General features: G+C 46.5%; 1 protein-coding gene across 1 annotated transcript in view; it reads left to right on the top strand.

Moving 5' to 3' along the window:
- ACSS1 (acyl-CoA synthetase short chain family member 1) overlaps window positions 1-12,841 on the top strand; it is a 31,269-nt gene extending 18,428 nt beyond the window's left edge. The window contains exons 9-14 of the mRNA XM_038132662.1: window positions 3,669-3,781; window positions 4,157-4,283; window positions 5,944-6,071; window positions 7,504-7,567; window positions 8,133-8,251; window positions 9,627-12,841. Coding sequence (XP_037988590.1) covers window positions 3,669-3,781; window positions 4,157-4,283; window positions 5,944-6,071; window positions 7,504-7,567; window positions 8,133-8,251; window positions 9,627-9,800 — 725 coding nt within the window. The 3' untranslated portion in view covers window positions 9,801-12,841. The remainder of the gene's footprint in view (window positions 1-3,668; window positions 3,782-4,156; window positions 4,284-5,943; window positions 6,072-7,503; window positions 7,568-8,132; window positions 8,252-9,626) is intronic.
- The last annotated feature ends 7,871 nt before the right edge of the window (window positions 12,842-20,712 follow it).

Raw genomic sequence — 20,712 nt, 5'->3', positions numbered from 1 at the left:
AAGTCTGTCAAAAAAACCCTCCTGGGATTTGGATAAGCTTTTGAAAGTCACTGGGGAGTTTCTGCACATAACAGCAATGTTATGTGCAGAATGTCTTTTACAACATGTAAAAGCAATGTTGGTTTTTTGCTTTCCTGTAAATGTTCTTTGATATTTTGAGTACTGGAAAATGCCAATTGCTGCTAGAAATACGAGGCAGAGATTGAATTTCTGGGCAAAGCTGGCAATAGTCAGCTTGAATTGCAAAGCTCCTTTTCAGTTTATTAACTGTACTAACCTTGTTATGGTCTCATCATGCAAAAGCACTGAAAGCACCACACAGCCACAGTCTGTACTTAGGTGTGCTTTGTTCTCCTTTCTGGGAATGATCGAGGAGGATGGAAAACTCAGCTGTGTACTCAAAGGGACCTGGTGCAACTGCTCTGGCAGATTGGAAGGAGTGAGCAGAGACTTGCTGGCTGCCCTTCAGGTGGCTGGGGCACAGTGGCCATCACCCAGCAGTGCTGCTGAAGAGCACCTTCTCCCATGACTGAATTGATGTTCTGTAGTTGCGTTGGCCCTGGAGCTCTGATGCCTCAGAAAGGATGCACTTGAGTACTGGCAACATGCTTGGCTCAGCTGTGTGCATCAGTTGAGGTTTGTTTGCTGTGTACAAGCTGCTGGACACAGTGACTGCTGTCTCCAGTGCAGCTGGAGTAGAGCTGGCCTCCTCCTGGCCTCCCTGGCCAGCAGCAGTACCCAGAGTGGAGTTGTACTGTCTGGTGGGGCCCTCTGCTCAAAGGATCCCTGCAGCTCCTTCCTGGCTCCTTCCTCAGCACCCAGTCCTCTCTTTTCTGGGCATCAGCACTCAGGAGTTGCTAGAGGTGTCTTGCAATATGTCCTTCTCAAGTCATGAGATCCAGTTTGCCATGGAGACAGGAGCACAGCTGCTGGCATTCTGCCTCTGCTGAAAAATAGTCTTAAACTACCATTGAGCAGCATATTCATTCTCTTCCCAGTCAAGCTGCTCCTGATTTTGTCCTTATTCCTGCTAGCAGGCTCTCTATCTCAGTGTGATAAATTTTCTCCTGGCACACAACCAAGTTCCATTTAATCCAGACCAGACTTGCAGGCTCTTTTTTTTTAAATTTTCAGACTTGAAATAAAACCACCTCAGAATTCATAGCAGCAATGTTAACTGCTATCTACTTCACCTACTGATTTCTTAAGTCTTTTAGGTTCCTACATGCTGAGCAGAAGGAAAGATGACTAGGTCTTTGCTCATCACACGCTTTCTTCCTCACTGCTCTGAAAGAAAACTCCACGGAGAAGCAGTTGATTACTGCGTGCTGATGTAATTCAGAAGAACCCAGTTTTGCCCTAACACTTTTTGGTTAGTTTAACTGGTGCACGCAGTGCTCATGCTGTGTTATTTATTTCCTCCAAAGTACGGTGTAAATCTTGTGTTAAATTGTATCTCTTCTGGGGTTTAGTCAGGCGAGAGGTTAAAAACACTCACTGGACAGTCTGTTAGTACAGAGGACTTGATCTTGCCTTGAACCAGGTACAGTTTTGTAGGTAAACAGTTACCAGCTCCTGGAAGCATAATTAATGATAAATATTCATGACATTGATTTTATTAGAAAGTGGAATCAATCTTTTTCTACAGTTGATGCTTTAATAAAGAGGAAGCCAGTTTAATCTTGGAAAGATTATATATGCTATTTAAACATGAAAGGAGCGTGGGAAGAGATCACAGGAGCAATGTGATGGATGCTGGCTGTGGTCCTGCAGTGTCACCTTTCCTATACAGTTTCAGAATAGCTGGTTAATTGTGCTGCTGTGTGCAGTGTCCTCCACGGGACACTGCTCTCCAAAGCAGCAACCTGTTGCCAGCTAATAAAGCCTGGCAGGCATCAGCAAATGGTGATTTAAGAATCCACTTTGAAGTCTTTGGATGAGGCAAATGAGTGAGAGAGCAATTATGAGAAGCAATTTTAATAGTGTGGTGTGTGCAGATGAAAAATTCCTATGGATCTTGCTGTTAAGATACCAGATTGTGATTGGCAGCAATAAAATCAAAGCTGTCTTTGAGTTTTAGGTGGAGTTCTTCGTGATGCAGAAGAGACACTAGGTATTTTCACTTTTGTCACTGATTTCACAAAAAAAAAACCAAGCCAAAAACAGCCATGAACAGAAGCTGGTTTTGAAAGACATCTCTGAATACCCTGTGGAAGCTTTTGTTGTTGGCATCGTCTCACATGGATTTAGACTGGGCTGGTGCTTCTGGAGCACATTTCCCCCAAAGCTGTCACCCCAGCCTGTCTGTGGTGGCAGAGAGCACTTGCTCTACTCTGCTGCCAGACAGGATCTCTCCATGGCAGAGGGGAGCCTCGTTCAAAGCACCCATCCCCTGCTCAGGCTCTGCTGTCCTGGCCCAAAGTCTGGGCGGGTTTGTACCCTGTTGACAGTGTGGGCAATGTGGAAATACAGCTTTTCTCTGCCAGCTCTGCTTCTGAATAGAAAGGCTTCATAAGGGCAGGGTACAGCCTAGAAGTTTTGCTTGATGTCATCTGTCAGTGGCTAAAACTGGTACTTCTAAACCAATTTATAATAGGTGTTCACCATGCAAATAGTTTTTAAGGCACACTTGTTACCATGCAGCACCCTCAGGAGTGAGACTTTACTGCCTGGTGTGTGGCTGGCTGCAGGATATGGAGGATGTGGCAAACGCCATGCTGAAACACAGCTCTCAGTGCTGTGTGTTGGATCAGGGCTGGCTTAGCAAGGGCAACCTTCCGTTCAGTCAGGGTCCCTGTTCTGATGCAGGTTTTGTCTGAGCAAACAGAGGACAGCAGGTGTCTGGGGTACTTCTTCCTGGAACAGTTCAAGCTCCTCTTTTCAAATTGTACAGAAACATGAAGTGAATGCATGCTCATCAATGAAATGGGGAATACTTCTATGTGTGAGCCACATGTGAAAGCATTTGCTACAGATCTAGAGCTTAGGGACATCAGAGACCCTTCTTCAGAGCTGGATGCAAATTCAGGGTCAAAGTCATCCATTCCAACCCCTGGTTTCAGTTTTCACAAGCTCAGCAAAGCTGGTAGAGGAATGCACTCTCCATGTGGCAGAACATGCCTTTATTTGTAGAGCTGTGTTTTTAAAAGCCTTATTCTCCTTTGTTTTTGTTTCTCTCTTGTGTTTCCGAATTAGATTTAGAATAGAAAAGATCTCATTAAGGCTGGAGTCTGATTTAATGTTCATCCCAGCAGGAATGAAAAAGGATGATTAAAAGGTTCAATTTTGACTAGAAGATAAGCTCAACCTGCCTGTAAGGGGTGGGTTAATCTCATACTCTGTAATAACAGTAATTCAGACTCCTGAAGTGTTTTTCTTGCTAACCGTAGACAGCTGTAGAAACACTAGAGGGAGATAAATCCCCTGACATGCTTATGCTTTCCCTGTAAAATCACTTCTGGGTAGGAAGTGGGGCTGCTGGGTACTGCCCATGCCGGGCCTGTGCTGCTCTCAGATGTCTGTGCTTCTTGGTCCTGCAGAACTCATTCCCAGTGGCTCTTTCTTGCAAGGTGGCTTCACTGTTTTCTTTTTGACCTAAGAAGAGCTGGAATTTGCTTTCACCCAGCAGTGGATGGACTACATATATTTTTTTTTCATTTTTCTTCCAGAAACTGGTGGCATCTGCATTGCCCCACGGCCCTCAGAGGAGAAAGCTGAGATTGTTCCAGCTATGGCTATGAGACCTTTCTTTGGGATTGTGCCTGTGCTCATGGATGAGAATGTGAGTTGGAGCTGTGCTGGGTGCCCAGATGAGAAGCTGATGTGTGTTTCTGCTTTGGTCACCATTTGGATGGCAAAGGAACAGGATCCAGAAGGATGCTTGTTTCTCCTTAAAAATGGCAGAATAGATGAGCAGTTTATATTTATGTATTTATATATATATAGAGAGAGCATATCTAAGTTGTCCATACAGATTTGCCAGCAGGGCATTGCAAGTGTCTAGAAGAGTTGTTTGCATTTATTTTCTCCACTTGTGACCCTCTACTGGCAGTCTGCAGTGAGCAACAGGGTGACTCTTGCTGGATCAATGACACAGAAGCTCTTTTTTTTTCCTCTTTCGTTCACCTGTTCATCCTTCCTGTGCTTGAACCTGCAGGGAGAGGTTATAGAGGGCAATGATGTGTCTGGTGCACTCTGCATTGCCCAGCCATGGCCTGGCATGGCAAGAACAATCCATGGAGATCACCAGCGCTTCGTTGATGCCTATTTCAAAGCCTACCCAGGTAAGGAAAGGGCCAAGGGAAGGCAGTTTCACTGCAGTATAAGCACACTGAATATTTTCAGCACGAAATTATTGAATTATGAATATTGAATATTGAATATTCAGCGTGAATACTGAATATTTCTGTACCATGGTGGCTTGGGGTGTGTGTCACAGGTTGCAAGCATGCCCTGATGGTTTTAGGTAGTGTTGACCTTTCTAGCTGTCAAAAGGGATGTATTTTCTATAAAACATTATTGCCCAAGCTTTGAAGTCCAAGTACCTTTTCTCTGGAGCTTTGCATCTCACTTGGAAAAAGGCACATTGGATGGGAAATACCTCATGCATCACTGAATTGTAATCCTGTGATACAACCTTCCTTTTTAAAATATGGTCAGGTTGTCTGGTAAATAACTAGAAGTGGCAGGGAAACATTTTTGATTGGACAAGACTACTGTCTTCACTTAGGAGAAGAAATTGAAAGGGATTTGAAAGCTACAGGGTGGCAAGTATTATACAGGCAATCCTGAAAATTGTACAAAATGGGCTGGATAATAAGAATGGGAAACTGATACAAGAAATTGAATGACCTCATAGTCTCTTATTACTCATTACATTTGCATCTGATGTCTTGTTGGTATTTAGTAGATAGTTGTTAATTGATCTGGAAGGGCAGAAAACGGGACTGAAAGTCCATGAATAGGGCAATAATGGGTCCTGGCAAGAACCACCTTCAGATTTCACAGCAGTAGCTGCCTGCTGCTTCTCAGATGTGCCACTGGAACAATTCAGATCCAGACATGGGCTTGGTGAAGAGCCAACGCAGTCTGTGTTACAGGATGTTCCTCAGTGACACTGGAGTTTCCAGGAAACCTTGGGCCTTTTCCAGTTTCCATAAATGTTTTAGACCCTCCATGCTTATCATGGGGTGGTTGGGAGTTTTTAGCTGATCTGATTAGCAGTGTTTCTCCCACATTTACATGTTATCTGGGATCTGAATCTTTGTTAGCTGGGAGGGAAAATGGCTTTTCCTCCATCCTAGTGTAAGTGATTAAAAAAAACTGGCAGTGTTCCCATGTCCAAAATGTAATAGAGCTGCTCCCTTTCAGCTGAGCAGCTGTAGTTTTCCACTGTGTGCTGCCAGCAGCAGTTCTGAGCTTGACCAGTAGCCTGTGGCATGATGGCAAATGACATTTGAAGGGGTTTGTGTGCACCAAGAGGTGTGAGCACACAGCTGCTGTGCAGATGTAGGCATGATCTCTTAGAGAGATCAGAGAGCCCCCTTGGTTCTGTAAATCCAGCTGAGCGTGGCTGGGTTGTGTTGCTGGGCTTGGTTTTACTGCAGGAACATCAGCCACTGGTTGCTGCTGAGTGCCTGCAGTGATTTGTCCATCTGGGCAGAGACCTGAGCTTCATCATCTTGGTGCTATTCAGGTGCTTATTAGGAGCCAGCACAGCCCAGCTAGAGCAGAGAAGGGCAGGGATGGCAGAGGGAAGTGGGAAATGGTGGGAAATGGTGGGAAATGGTGGGAGGCAGATCACACAGCTGTGAGCTTGCGAAGGCCTGCGAGCTGCCCGAAGCACCCTGCCCTGACTGACCATCCTACAGCATGGTCTGTCCTGCTCCAGAGCCCAGCACTGGCACACTTGCTGCTGCTGATCAGCCCTGTGTCTTTCTGCAGGTTACTACTTCACAGGGGACGGTGCTTACCGGAGCCACAAAGGCTATTACCAGATCACGGGGCGCATGGATGATGTCATTAACATAAGTGGACACAGGCTGGGGACGGCAGAAATTGAAGATGCAATGGTAAGTTCCAAGCAGGTGGAGGTCCCTTGACAGGGCATATCTGTGGGGTAGGGTGACCCTTTCAAAGCAGCTTTGTCCCTTGCCTTCAGACCCCTGCCCCTGCGCAGACACAGCTTGATGCACAATGAATAGCAAAGCTGCAAGAGGAAACAGCTCCCTTACTGAGGAGAAAGCAAATGAGCGAGTGAGGGGAGCCACACTGTGGGCAGTCCCTGCAACTGAGCTGTCAGAGCTGTGTTTCCTCTCAGTGATGTGCTGTTGCAGTTGTCGTTTTGGGTGCTGGTGGGCACTCCATAAGTGTCTCTCCAATTTCTTCCTTCCCCTCTGCTGACCTCTCCTTCCTAAACCTGTGGGTCCTGCTTATCTGAACTGGCTGAGTGTGCCTGAGAATTCAGCAATGTCAACATAAAGCAACATTGGTTTATGTCAGCTGCAAAACTAGCCTGTCATTTTGAGAGAAAATAATATTGTCTCTGGTAATTGAAAACAAAAAGTCCTCAGAGGGTTTATATTTAAAGCTTGACCTGTATATTTATTTCTATATTACGTGCCTTGCTTGCAAATGGCACTTAAATGTAACAGTGTTCACATGGAACACAGGATCCTGCTTTGTCCTCTGTGAGCAATTCTTTTGTCTGTGCAAGTTTCTGATCATAGCTCTAGGATCCAGTTCCTCTCGCAATCTATGTATGCATGTGTAAAAGAAAATGTATTTATGTGCCTAGATTGCTCTATGATGTTTACTTTCATATTTTAAGCTAATTTAAGATAAAACAATCCATTCTTTGGTGTGGGATGCAGATGCATGGTTTCTTCTGGTCTGTGCACTTCTTACTGCAGAAGAATGTTAAATTAAACTCTGCAGTGCAACAGAACTAATCACTGTTGTGTAGCATAGTAACAAAAATGCATTTGGGTTAGGGAATGAAGAAATCTGAGTCTGTGCCTTCTGGTGTGCTTTGGGCACTTATAAACACAAGTCCAGTGTGGGCTGTGGTGTTGGCAACTTCACTTTTTACCTCTGCTGGACACAGTTCTCTGTAGCACGGAGCACTGCAAGACTGGTTTTGTTTGTCATTTGGCAGTGGCCTTTTGCCATCTGGGACCACAGTCATGCACAAAGAAAGAGAAGGAGGGTTTCCGGCTGTTGCAAATTCAGCTTGGTGTGCAGTGGGCTTCGCAGTGGATGTAGGAGTAGTTATTTTTGTTTATAAAAGCAGGGCCAGTACAGAGTTACTCCCTGAGATGTGGCTGTGGCCATGGCCACCAGCTGACCCTGCAGCAGGGGGTTGGCATCCAGCTTTCCTGTTGTGCTTTCAGCAGGATCTGTCAAGGGTATGGCAAGTTATTTTGTTTGTAGAGCAGCTGGCACAAAATCTGTAGGGCTTGAAGCAGTTCTGATTTGTGTATTTTTGCTTGACTTTTTGTGAAGGCTGATCACCCTGAGGTCCCTGAGACAGCTGTGGTTGGGTATCCACATAAGATCAAAGGAGAAGGTATGTGAAAAGCAGTGTCCTGACATGATATCTGCACATATTTTTCTTAAATTCTAGCCCAGGCTGCATGTCAGGAGTTACTGAGGGAATGGGAGGGCAGTTGTCCTTAGGCTGACTGGCACTGCAGCCCCAAGAGACAAAGATAGCCAGGAAAATAGCTACATGTTCCTATCCTGGGTGTTACTCCCTAAACTGTTCTCATACATAGTGTTCATGTATATGGTACAGCTTCCTTTAATAGGATTGTGCTTAGAAATGTGCTTTCAACAGAATGGAAATGGCTCATTTACATTGGCCAACCTTTGATCCCAATAACACTTCGGTAATTTATGTTGACTTGTCATTGTCACTGACATCAGTCTCAGATGTCAAGAAAAGGCTGGACCATCATTTGAGGGGTGCAGTCTGACTTGCTCTTGTCAAAAAGATCAGTGGTCTTCTTGTCAGCCCCTAGATTGTGCATAGGAATGATGTGAAACCTTCCTTGGCATTCAAATGAGCATCCTTGGTCTTTCCAGACTGTATCTGATACGATGTTTGTGGCTTCTGCTCGTGTGTCTTCCAGGTGCCTTTGCTTTCATAGTGCTAAAGGAGCAGACAGCTCGTGTAGACCATATCAAAGAAGAGCTCAAAACCATAGTGGCTTCCAAGATAGCAAAGTATGCTGTGCCTGACCACATCCTGGTAAGTTGGAGACTGAAACTGGTACCAGCAACAGGAAATGGTCACATCAAGCAACCCTCACTGTCCTGCCTGCAGTGCTGCTGTTGTCCTGCTCTGGCAGGATAAAGAGGCAGGAAAACAGAACTGGCTGGAGGGATCCAGGGAGGGGGTGGGCAGCTGCGATGGTCTGTCTGCATGTGGGAGAGGCACTGAGAGGCAGTGACACTGCCCAGCTAGCTTGCAGGGATGATTAGCATCAACATCGCACCTCAAAGCACTGACTGTTTCTGTTGCACAACAGGCCTGGCCCTGGAAGCACTGATGAGCTCCAAGCTCTGTCTCAAGCCTCCTCACCTTTCGGCAGCTCCCTTTATATGCTAGGGGAGAGTTCACAAAGCTGCCCCTCAGCTGTCCCCCAAGGTCTGCCTGCATTCTCTCTTCTTGGAGGCAGTGACCAGATACTTCTTTGAGGGGCTCTGCTTTAGCCACATGCATGTAAGGTGGACACCAAGGCACAGGCAGCAGAATACAACAGGAGCAGCCAAGAGCGGCTCCTTTAACTTGGAACACCCCAGGATATCCTCAGGGGATTGGAGAAGCTTCCAGAACTTGCAGGTGTGCAGGGGAATGCCTCCATTTCCCTGTGTTTAGGGGTAGTCCTGCAGAGAAGTCCTCTAACTCTTTCCTTGCATATCAGTTAATGCTGTAGAAATTTGTAGCCTACTGGCCTGATTGTGTAGCAAAATGTGAGACCTGTTGGTGTCTCTGCTCAGTGTCTGAGAGCTCTTCATCAGGCTCACATTTACACTAAAGCCTTTGAATTTGCTCCTAAGTCCTTCCCAGGAGGCATAGCCAAGGCATTTAAGATTGTTTTGGTTATGAAGGAAGGTGTGTAGGCTGACAGATACCAGGGAGAGAGAAAAGTCAGCAGACAGGAGATATCCCTTGAGTAGGAGACCCTGCAGCTGATGTGCAGAATTGTGTTGCTTTATATTCCTGCTCTGTAAAGCTGAATATAGATATATTTCTGTCTGTTCTGGTAATGTGTTGAGATTTGTGTCCCCATTTGTGCCTAAGTTTTCATGTGTAATTAGATTTTAATAGTTAACAGCATATTTAGGACCTGATTCTTAAAAGAGCTGTGCATCCTGCAGCACTCAGTCTGGACATGGCAACGGGGAACAAAATCCACTTAAAATAAGAATAAAATGTATGACTAGTGACACTCCTTTCCTTGGATGTAATCTTGTGTGCTCCATGATCTATTTCTCAGGAGCCTCAAAGGAGCTGTGGCCATGAAATAGTGTGCCAGGCTTAGGATAGTCCAGCCAGATTTCCTTGTGGTTTCCAGCAGGACTCAAGTTCCACTAAAGGTGCATCCTTCCCTTCTTTGCAGGTGGTAAAGCGCCTCCCTAAAACCCGATCAGGGAAGATCATGAGAAGGCTGCTGAGGAAAGTGGTCACTGAACAATCAAGCAACATGGGAGATGTCACCACACTTGATGATCCAAATGTTGTCAAGGAGATACTGGATGCTTACCAGAAATACAAGGAGAAGAATTCCTCGTAAAAGGCGGCTCTGGAATTTCTCTCCTTCAGAAATGTGGAAGGTCTCAAATAACCAGGCGGACAACATAGTTCTCTCTTGGTGTTTTTAAAAACAACTGTTTCCTTCTAGGGGAACAAGATTTTCCACTCGCAACATTTTTGAGATGGCACAGGGCTAGGAGCAGTCTGCAGTTTTCCACCGTCAGTGATCTCCTTTTCCTTGTGCTCAGGGCTGTTGTAGAGCAGCTGTTGGTGGTTTCCATGAGCTATGCTGAAATTTAACATGAGCTAAAGCAAGATGCTCTTTTTAATGTTCCTCTTTTTAATGTTACTGTCCAGGTAAATGTTTTTTTACACAATACTTCTTGCTGTTTTGAAAAAGGCCCTGGAAAACACTTCTTCAATGTTTTCCTTCAGCTTGGATATCTGAGTCTAAGCAGCTGTATTTCACTGCAACTCTGGTGCCTTTTCAGCAATTCTGGGTGTTCTAGTAGATGTTTCATGTGCATTATTTACTAGGGACATGAAAAGGACACGGCCACTCTGATAATTCTTCCTTGACTTTACCCATTATTCTAATATCTCCTTTGGCTTTCCTATTATGTATTTGTTCCTGCCACCATGTGTCCTGGGACTTCCCAGAGATGGTGAGCCTGTCACCCTTCATGTCCCACCTAGGTAACCCAGCACCAGCACTTGCAGCTGCAAAAAGGAGCCACAAAGCCCCCAATGACTGGACTTCCTCCATATCCTCAGTGCATTGCTGCCATGCTGATTTACCAAAGAGTTAAGTGCCATGTGGGTACCCACAAACTGCACAGTCCATGAAAAAAAGTGCCTCTTGCCTTTTGGAAAGTGAAGCAGCATTCCAGACCAGCAACGTCAGAATAGCAGGGAAAAAAAGCCTTTGTCTTTCCTATGCTTTCAAAATTGCAATTAATGTAGTCAGTGTTTTATTTCTGGATTCATTTTATCACGACCACATTCCAGTTGAAGTGCTCCTGACATTTGGCCTGTACAGAAGAATTTGCAAGTAGGGCTCCTTATTCCTGAATTTAATTGGAGCAACACTGCTTTTTCCAGGGGGACTGTGTAACAGAAGGACAATTTGTGCACCTGACTGGAGGCAGGAAAGGCAGGAGGGAAATGAGTAGGTGATCTGTAGGATTGAGAAAGGTATGGAGAGTTTTTTGGCCAGCAGAGATTCTGGTACCACAATGGGAAGCAGGCAGCTTGAAGTATGTTATGTTCTCAAAGACAGGTGTGTTGTCTTAGATCCCAGAGTTCCTCTGAGGACACCAGCTGCATTTGCTTTTTAAAAAAAAAAAATTAAATGTCTCTAGGGACTGAATAATACAGTAAGGAATACCATGCTTTGTTAAATATCCCATCCTTCTGACTGAAATGCATTTTACATAAGGTAAGTAGACACCCTGTGGACTTTCTGGGAAGATGAAGATCAGAAGGTTTGAAGGTTTGACAGGATGTTAATATTTTAGAAGATAGACACCATTTTATTGCCATTGCAATGGAAAAAAAAAAAACCAACCCCAAAACCAACCTGCTCCCTTAAATAATTTTCCAGTGGGAAGCAGACAGGAGTTAATGTTTTTGACATAAAAAGTACACTCCCTTGTTTAAACAAGGTGTCTCCACGCAGTCTGAAATAACAGTGTGGAGGAAGAAAAATTACTTTTAAACTAGATTACACACTTTTCCTTTAATCAAAAAAGGATTTCTTATATTATGGACATAGAACTTCCTTGTCTTGTTGACCTGAATTTTCCCTGTGTGTTGTCCCAGTGGTCACAGACCCATGGTTTAATTCATCTGAACTGTCTCACGAACACTGTCTGTGTGAGGAACAATGTGCTTTGGTGCACTGGGACATTTGTCATCCAATTCCTCTGCTCAGGGAAAATGAGAGATGAGTGCACTCCCTCTCCTGCATCCCTTTTGTCTCACCTTGCAGGGGCGTAGGGACCATGGCTGCCAGGGATGTTCCAGGCTAACCAGGAAGCTGCAGGAGCACAACGAATTCACAGCTGGCACAGCTGGCACAGCTGTGGTGCAGATGGAAAGTTGTGGATGCCCCATCCCTGCATTCCCTGAAAATGTTGAAGGCCAAGTTGGATGGGGCTGTGAGCAGCCTGGTCTAGTGGAAGGTGTCCCTTCCCATGGCAGGGGGGTTTAACTAGATGATCCTTGAGGTCCTTTCCATACAAACCTCATTCCCACAGCTGAGCTGTGGTGCTTGGGATGCCCATGTGCTCAGAGGCCTGCTTGGGGTATTCCAAGAGAGCAGGTGGTGCTGCTGTGCTGCCCACATGGTGTTCTGCAGTGGACACAGCTGGTGCTGGGCAGCCTCAGTCTCTTGGTAAAACTGCACTTCTGCCAGTGTCTCAGCATTGGCTCTTGGAGCTGACAGCCTGTGCCCAGCCCATGCAATGGCACCCTGAGTCTGGTAAAAACGCAGCTAGGCAGGGCTTGGAAAGAGCACTTCTCATGAAAAGAAAGGCACTGTGCTTTGCTGAGTAGGCTACTCATAGAAAGCTTTGAATTGAAATTGGAATTTTTTTTTTTACAGTTTCCTTCCAGAGTTTAAAATTTCCGTCCAGAGAAGTCCCTATTTCTTCTTTCTACCCACTATGTCTGCTAACTGCAGCAGTTGTCTCTTCACTGCAAGCTTGAGTTGAGCTTTGCATTTCCATCAACAACAGCACTGGTGTGTGGTGACAGTGCTTTCTACTTCCTATGCAGCAGGCTTGTGGCTCAGGGAGGGATTCAGCCCACAGAATTAGCACTGGTTTCCTCAGTGCCTGAAATGCCAGGAAGAAGTTTTTGAAGTACTCCAGGCCTGCAAGGCTCTTAAGACAAGCTGATCTTCATTAATCAGTGGTCAGATATCAGTGGAATCATGGGACAAACTTGGGGGCAATTGCTTCATTTAGAAAAGCACAGTTGTTGAATTTTTCTAAACCTTTGTGTGTTCATGGGTGATGTATGGGTTGTTTGTCAGACTGCCTTTGTATCTTCATTAAAAGAGATCCAAAGTCAACTTTACCTGTTGCCATTTATTGCAAAGGCCAGTATGCTTTTGTTTCCCCACTCAGTTTGCCAGTAAGACCTGCTCATGGTGCTTTCCCCCCAGGTGGAGACACAGACCATGATTTTTCCAATTCTATAAATGGAAAGCTCCATCTGTCTAGAAGTATGTTTTGTACAGTCTAATGTTAAGCCTTTAATTGAATTTTGTTTCCTTGTAATCGTGCTTTAAACACATTTCTTGTCCTTTACCAAAACCAGTATCTTCACTGATCTCTATTCATATTTTCATTAAAGGAAATAAGTGTGATGGGTTGGCATTCCATTGTATGTGTCAGATCTATCCTCTCAAGGGTCTGGGACTTCCTCAGTTCTCTGAACTTTCAAAGGAAGACAAAGGAGTTTGAGATCAGAATGAATTGTGATCCAAATTGCTCTTTTGCTTTGCTCCTTTTCTCTAAGCAGTAGCTCAGAGGAAATGAGTTAATGCCAGAAAACTGCCACTCCAAAAAAAGCAAAGTTGAAGAACGTTTGGATGTCAATAAGCTGCATGTCTCCTATAAATCCTGAGATCCCACTGCTTTACACTTTTTCCTGTGTGATGCAGAGAATAAGGAGTGGGAATATTTAATTACCATTACTTGATATGGATAGTTCAGCTCCTTGCTTTGTGCACACCTTGCACAAGTAGAAAAGGAGTGAAAGCAGGGTATGTGTGGGCAACATGAGAGACAGCATTGTGTAGAGAGTGCATAGCTGTTCCAGAGACAAGCAGATGAGAAGGAATTTCTTTCCAGGTGCCTTGGATCATTTGTGACACAAAACACATCCTCTGCAGGGTGTCTTGTCCCTTGAGAAGTGAGAAAGACTGAGTTTCACCCTCTGCATACCCCCGTGGATAAAACAATAGGTGTAATGAGGGGATGACGCTGTTAGCCACCTATCTCCAGCAGCTGCTTTTGGAAAGGTTCCAGTGCCACTGTGGCTCTGTCAAGTCACAGAAAGGTCTAGACAGAAAAGCAGGTGTTCATCTCCTCACTTTGTCTCTCAATGCTACAGCTGCTCTGATCTATTTACTGATAATTTACTGGTAAAAATGGAGACTGTTCTCTGGTCTAACACAATTATATTTAAGGGCTGCGTCTGTGACCAATTAAAGCCACAGAAATTGATTTCAGCAACAGGTTTCTGTTTTTAAATTACTCAGGAACAGATGATCCTTTTCCACCTAGAAAACAGACAGTTCTGGACAGGGAATTGCCTTCTGGCTGACTCTAAAGGTGACCCAGTGCTGTTTTGTCTGGGATAGAAGGATTTGGGGACATAACCACCTTTTGCAGTGGAAATGATCATGGCTGTGCAAAAATTACCAACCTACAAAACAGTGGCAATAAAATTTGCTGTGGCAGTTCGTTCTTACTCTTGCTTCTGTTTCTCTATAGCTATTGTGTATCTGCCTTGACTCCCCATGTCTGAGCTGACAGCTTACATTGGCTTTTGGCTATGTTGGGGCTGGGAGAGCAGAGCCCAGTGCTTTTTAGTGTTCGTGCTACGCCTGGCATGCAGAAGACTCAAATTTCTTTTTATACCAATTGAATTTTGGGGATGTGATTTTACTTTTCTCTGCAGAAGACCAAGGTCTTCTTCATTCCCAGGAATGAAACCTCACAGCACAGTTAGACGGGGTCATGGAAGAGAGGTCCCAAGGTTCTGGGGTGAGCTGGTTGTTCAGGAAAGTGGATGTCCTAAGGGATCAGTGCTGCAAACCTCATTTACAGCTGCTGAGCCTTTTGCTTGAACTCAACCAGAGATCAGAGAAAAGGCCCTCCTGCCATGCCTCCCTTTCCTGGCTAGAGACCCTCTCTGTGGAAAGCCCACACAGTTTGTTACTATGCAAGATGACAAATAGCCTTTCACAGTCCTTGGCAGCATGCGGCTGGGGGGCTCCCTTGTTCCAGCCAGCTCTTGTCTGTTGACCTGCTCTTGCTAAAACATGGGGTTTTGGGAGTTAAAAAATCTGTGGTTCCACTCTTGGTGGCGACACCCAGGATCCTTTCGTTAGCACCCAGGCAAGGAAGACAGAAAAATCTCAGTACATTGTATTACCCAGAGGCCAAGAAAGGAGCAAAGGGGATGTTCTGGGAGCCTGTGGGCTGACAGGGACAGGGGCGTGAGTGTCACACTTGCATCTGGGTTAATTCCTAGAAGCTGCTGAAGAGGATAAGCCCACCAAATCCCAGCACCTCTGGCAGCTCACAGCCCTGACAATGGCTCCAAGAGCCAGCAATTGGCGATTGGCCATCTGCATTGGCCACCTGCCCTTCTCCCCAGGGCTCCCTTCCCTGCCACTCACCCACCCACCCGCTCTGGGAAATGCATCCTGTGCTGCCCCTCCCTGCTGCCCTTGGGATGAAAGGATGAAACAAACGCTTCAATGATGACAATGACAACAAAACTATTTATTTTTGACATCAAATGAGCACCCAATGCCCTCCAGGTGTCCCAGACTGGTATGCCGAGCAGTGCCATTCCCATAGCATGAGGTGCTGGTAGCTGAAGCCCAGGAATGCTGCTCGGCTCAGGGGGCAGGGTCTGTACAAAAGCATTCAAAGCCCTGATCATGAGACCCCAGAGCTGCTGGCAAGTGCAGCACCTCTTCTTCATCCCCTACAGGTGAGAGCCCAGCCTTGGAGGCTGTCCATGGGCACAGGGAAGCTGTCTGAGTATAGGTTTGAATTCTCAGAGACAGTCAAAATGAGAATTGTTTTGAGGCAGGTGTTGTAATGTCGGGTTTGGGTGTGTCTGCAGAAAAGAAAGCAGGAATAAACCCCTGCCAAAACAAAGGAGAACTTTGCATGGCCAGTTTTGACCCTACACATACACTGATCATGTCAGCCCACTAAACACTGGGGGCATCTGATGAAGAGGGAAAGAAATCCAGTTTTAAGACAGGTATTCCTCTCACAGTGCTTGGATTCCCCATGGTTTTACCCTCTGTAAAACCATGTAAAGAATTAGTTCTCTTCCTTCCAACAGTTCAGTTGGAGAGTATTTCAGAAGGACCTGGCCTCCACTCTTTCCATTAAGAAAAATTGGAATTGACAGTATTAACCAAGATCAGGAATGTTTTGAGGCAGATGAAGTTTATGTTGGGTTTGGGGGTCTCTGCAACAAAGAAGGCAGGACATAAACCCCAGGAACAATGAAGTAGAGCAAAGAGGAACGTTTTGGATGGTCAGTTTGTTGCCAACAGCTTTCGGCCAACTGAATTCTGGGGTCATCTACTGGGGAGTGCAAAGCTGCTTTTACTTCCACTGCCTGGCACCATTGTTTGTGTGCCAGCACTTTGTTTGATGGGAAGAGAATGAAACCAAATCCCACACCAACAAGCTGCAAGCCAGAACTGAGTGGGAATTCCAGAATGAAAGGCCTTGAAAGGTAGCTTTGGAAGGGTCTACATCCTAGAGAGTGTGAACCCCTCAGGCCTGGCCAGGCTGGGCTTAGGGCTGGCTGCCCTTGGGAAGGGAATGGAAGGGGATGGAGTTGGGGTGGGGCTTTGCAGCCATGGAAACGAGAGAAGCATGGGTAGCGTGTCACAAAGGGGCAGCCCCAGGCTGGGGTGGTGAAGGCTGGGGTTGACACGGCCACAGCGGCAGCAGACGCGTCTGGCTCTGCCTCTGTGTGCCAAACGCTGGCGATTGGAGTCACCCGACCTTGCTCTAAGGCTGGGTACCAAGCTCCCGTCGCTGTGAACCCTGAGAGCGATCCCAGATTCAAACCCAGATACTTCTGCTGGACAGAAGCACGGGTTTGGAGATGGATTTTACTGGAAAAGGAAAGACTACCGAAAGAAAAGGTGAGGATAGAAGGGAGCTGAAAGGCTGGAGCCAAATGGAAAAAAATCCCCCTAGATTTCAGGGAAAACTGGTGCATGGTGGTCAGTGCTGGCTCTGTGTCAGAGTAGGTGGCTGACAGCTACAGATGGTCCTGCAAGGACACCCATGGCATCGCAGCATTGTCTCATTAGTTTACGCTGCTTTCTCCTTTCTGACACTGGCCAAATCCCTCATACTGTTAGTCAGGACAGGGACTGGGGCCACAGCTGACCCCAAATTGGACATGGTCATGAGATGCAAGTCCTGTTGCTTTCTTTGCCACTAATGTCAGGCCTCGCTACAGATAAAGGTCCCGTTCTTCCTCTGCTTGCTGATCGGGTCCAACATTGAGGATGGTATTAGGGTGCTATAGAAACACCAATAGGACCTGCCTACTTGCAGAGAGGTCTTTGTTGTTTGCAGAAATAGCAGTTAGAGTGGTGTGGGTTTTCCATGTGGAATTGCTGAAGTCCAGCCTCAAGAAGGAATCTTTTTTCCCCTCTTACCATTGGAGCCTTCCATCCTTCCCTTCAGACTTGCTAACTCAATATGACTCAGAGGAATTAGACATAGGCTAGCTGCAGGAAAAAAAATAACAAAGAAATTGTCTCAAAAATTTTACAAACCCTTGAGTGCCACACGCATAAAATGTGTTGATGACAGAGGTGGGAGCTCACCAAACCCACTTCTTCCCTTGTCTCAGATGTGACATTTGGAAAGCTTGGTTAAAATCCATTCTGTTAAAAATTTCTTTAAATGCATTTCAATTCCTTGATGGGCTCAGTGGACTCTCCAAGAGCCCAGTCCCTGGGAGTGTTCTGCAGTGGTGCAGCGAAAATTCCTCCAGTGTGAAGCGTTGAGTGGCAGGAGCTGGACTGGTACCTTGGGGCCCTGGAAATGCTGTGCAGGAAAAGAAAACATTCCTCTCCATCCTGCACATGCCTTTTATCTCCCTGCAGCCTTTCTAGTGTCCAAATGAGTAGAGAAAAGGAAGGCATTTAGCATGAAATGAGAAATGTTCCCGCTCCTTCCGCCTGCCCTTGAAGCAGAAAACCTCTCTTTGGGGCTGTTTCTGAGTGGAACCCTATGAGATGTGAAGGAGATTCATGGACATTGCCTGGTTTTGCACTGGCAGAAATAGGGAATCCTCCCATGATGGAAAGGCCTTTTGGCTTTTCGAATGAAGGAGCAGGAGTCTTCCAAATGGCTGCAGCAGGGTGTGAGTTGGTCATCCTCTGACAGCACAAGCCCAAAGCCACCTAGGGCAGGTTCCCAATGCCAAATCTCTTCCCTGTGTTTCTCTGCCTGTGTCAGTGTTGCAGGCTGAGGCTGGGGGAGGAGATGCCTTCTGCCTTGTCCCTGTCCCTGCCTTGCCTGATCCCTGAAGAGTGGAATGGTGCCAGACAAAATGCAGTCTCTGGGGCATCTGGGACAGGGAATGCTTTCAAGTTGAAAGCCTCAGTGACACTGTTGTTGTTCCTTTGGCATCTCTGGGCATGTAATGATAGGAGAGATGAGACTTGAAGAAATCATTGTGCTGATGCCGAAAAAGGGATCAGATCCCCAGGTTCCTTGGCTCAGGTTCAGATTTGTTCACATGCTGTGTATGGCCCCTTTGGAATGACTCCTTCATTGCTGGCAAGTGCAGCTGCAATGCTTCATGCAGTTAAGGAGAAATATTGGTCATTGAAGAAGTTGAAATTTTTTTCTGGAATAATTCTGGACTAGGAATGACTTATTAATCCTTACCTATCTCTCCTTTTATTAATGACTGGGACATTTTAGAGAGGGAAAGAAATCTGGTGTTAAGACAGGCATTCCTCTCATAGTGCTTGGATTCCCCATGGTTTTACCCTCTGTAAAACCATGTGAAGAATTAGTTCTCTTCCTTCCAACAGTTCAGTTGGAGAGTATTTCAGAAGGACCTGGGCTCCACCCTTTCCATTAGGAAAAATTGGAATTGACAGTATTAACCAAGATCAGGAATGTTTTGAGGCAGATGATGTTTATGTTGGGTTTGGGGGTCTCTGCAATAAAGAAGGCAGGACATAAACCCCTGGAACAATGAAGTAGAGCAAAGAGGAACGTTTGGATGGTCAGTTTGTTGCCAACAGCTCTCGGCCAACTGAATTCTGGGGTCATCTACTGGGGAGTGCAAAGCTGCTTTTACTTCCACCGCCCGGTGCCATTGTATGTGAGCCAGCACTTTGTTTGATGGGAAGAGAATGAAACCAAATCCCACACCAACAAGCTGCAAGCCCGGACTGAGAGGGAATTACAGAATGAAAGGCCTTGAAAGGTAGCTTTGGAAAGGGTCTACATCCTAGAGAGTGTGAACCCCTCAGGCCTGGCCAGGCTGGGCTTAGGGCTGGCTGCCCTTGGGAAGGGAATGGAAGGGGATGGAGTTGGGGTGGGGCTTTGCAGCCATGGAAACGAGAGAAGCATGGGCAGCGTGTCACAAAGGGGCAGCCCCAGGCTGGGTTGGTGAAGGCTGGGGTTGACACGGCCACAGCGGCAGCAGACGCGTCTGGCTCTGCCTCTGTGTGCCAAACGCTGGCGATTGGAGTCACCCGACCTTGCTCTAAGGCTGGGTACCAAGCTCCCGTCGCTGTCAACCCTGAGAGCAATCCCAGATTCAAACCCAGATACTTCTGCTGGACAGAAGCACGGGTTTGGAGATGGACTTTACTGGAAAAGCAAAGACCACCGAAGGAAAAGGTGAGGATAGAAGGGAGCTGAAAGGCTGGAGCCAGATGGAAAAAAATCCCCTCGAATTTCCGGGAAAACTGGTGCATGGTGGTCAGTGCTGGCTCGGTGTCAGAGTAGGTGGCTGACAGCTACAGATGGTCCTGCAAGGACACCCATGGTATTGCAGCATTGTCTCATTAGTTTACGTTGCTTTCTCCTTTCTGGCACTGGCCAAATCCCTCACACTGTCAGCCAGGACAGGGACTGGGGCCACAGCTGACCCCAAATTGGACATGGTCATGAGATGCAAGTCCTGTTGCTTTCTTTGCCACTAATGTCAGGCCTCGCTACAGATAAAGGTCCCGTTCTTCCTCTGCTTGCTGATCGGGTCCAACATTGAGGATGGTATTAGGGTGCTATAGAAACACGAATAAGACCTGCCTACTTGCAGAGAGTTCTTTGTTGTTTGCAGAAATACCAGTTAGAGGTGTGCGGGTTTCTCTTGTGGATTCGCTGAAGGCCAGCCTCAAGAAGGAATCTTTTTACTCCTCTTACAATTGGAGCCTTCCATCCTTCCCTTCAGACTTGTTACCTCAAGACTGCTAAGAGGAATTGAACACAGGCTAGTTGCAGGAAAAAAAATTACGAAAAAATTTTCTCAAAAATTTAACAAAACCTCGAGTGTCACACCCATGAGATGTGTTGTTGATAGAGGTGGGAGCTCACCAAACCTACCTCTTGCCTTGTGGGCATTGTGCAGCCGCACACAGAGAGGAGATTGGATCTGAGGCACTCTCTGTTGGGAGGAAGGGTCTTGTGGCAGCCCAGAGAGGCTGTGCACATTGGCAGGGAACAGTTGTGCCCTGCATGTGTCCCCTGCAAGGAGCTGTGCTGCTGCCAGTGCCCCGTGCAGCTGTAGGGCTGCTCAGCTGTGGGGCAGGGAGAGGAGCAGGAGGGTGCATGTGCAGCTGAGGCATTCCTGGAGAGCACAGGGCTCTGGGCTCCCTGCTGACCCAGGGCAGCCCAGAGGCCAGGCTGTTCCTGTGGGAGCTCTGGTGAAGTGGCTCAGGGTGTTCCCCTGGCCTGCCTCAAGTTATTGCCAGGAGGAGCATGCTTCCCTGTGCAGCTGTTTAGAAGTTTCCAAGGAATCTGTCCCATGCAATATGGAGCTTGAGATGCTTTAGGTTTGCATTGCGGACTCTGATACATTTTGTGTCTCCACTTTGCAGGCCTGACTGGCTACCCGCTTGCCAAGAGGTTTTCCCTGGCAAGTCCCTCCATGCTCCTTCCCTCCAAGCCGCTGCATCCCATCCAGAGGAGCTCTCC

The sequence above is a fragment of the Motacilla alba genome, chromosome 3 (assembly GCF_015832195.1).
Source record: "Motacilla alba alba isolate MOTALB_02 chromosome 3, Motacilla_alba_V1.0_pri, whole genome shotgun sequence".
Classification (NCBI taxonomy): domain Eukaryota; kingdom Metazoa; phylum Chordata; class Aves; order Passeriformes; family Motacillidae; genus Motacilla; species Motacilla alba.
The sequence above is the reverse complement of the archived record's forward strand: the minus strand, read 5'-3'. Positions and strand labels throughout refer to the sequence as shown.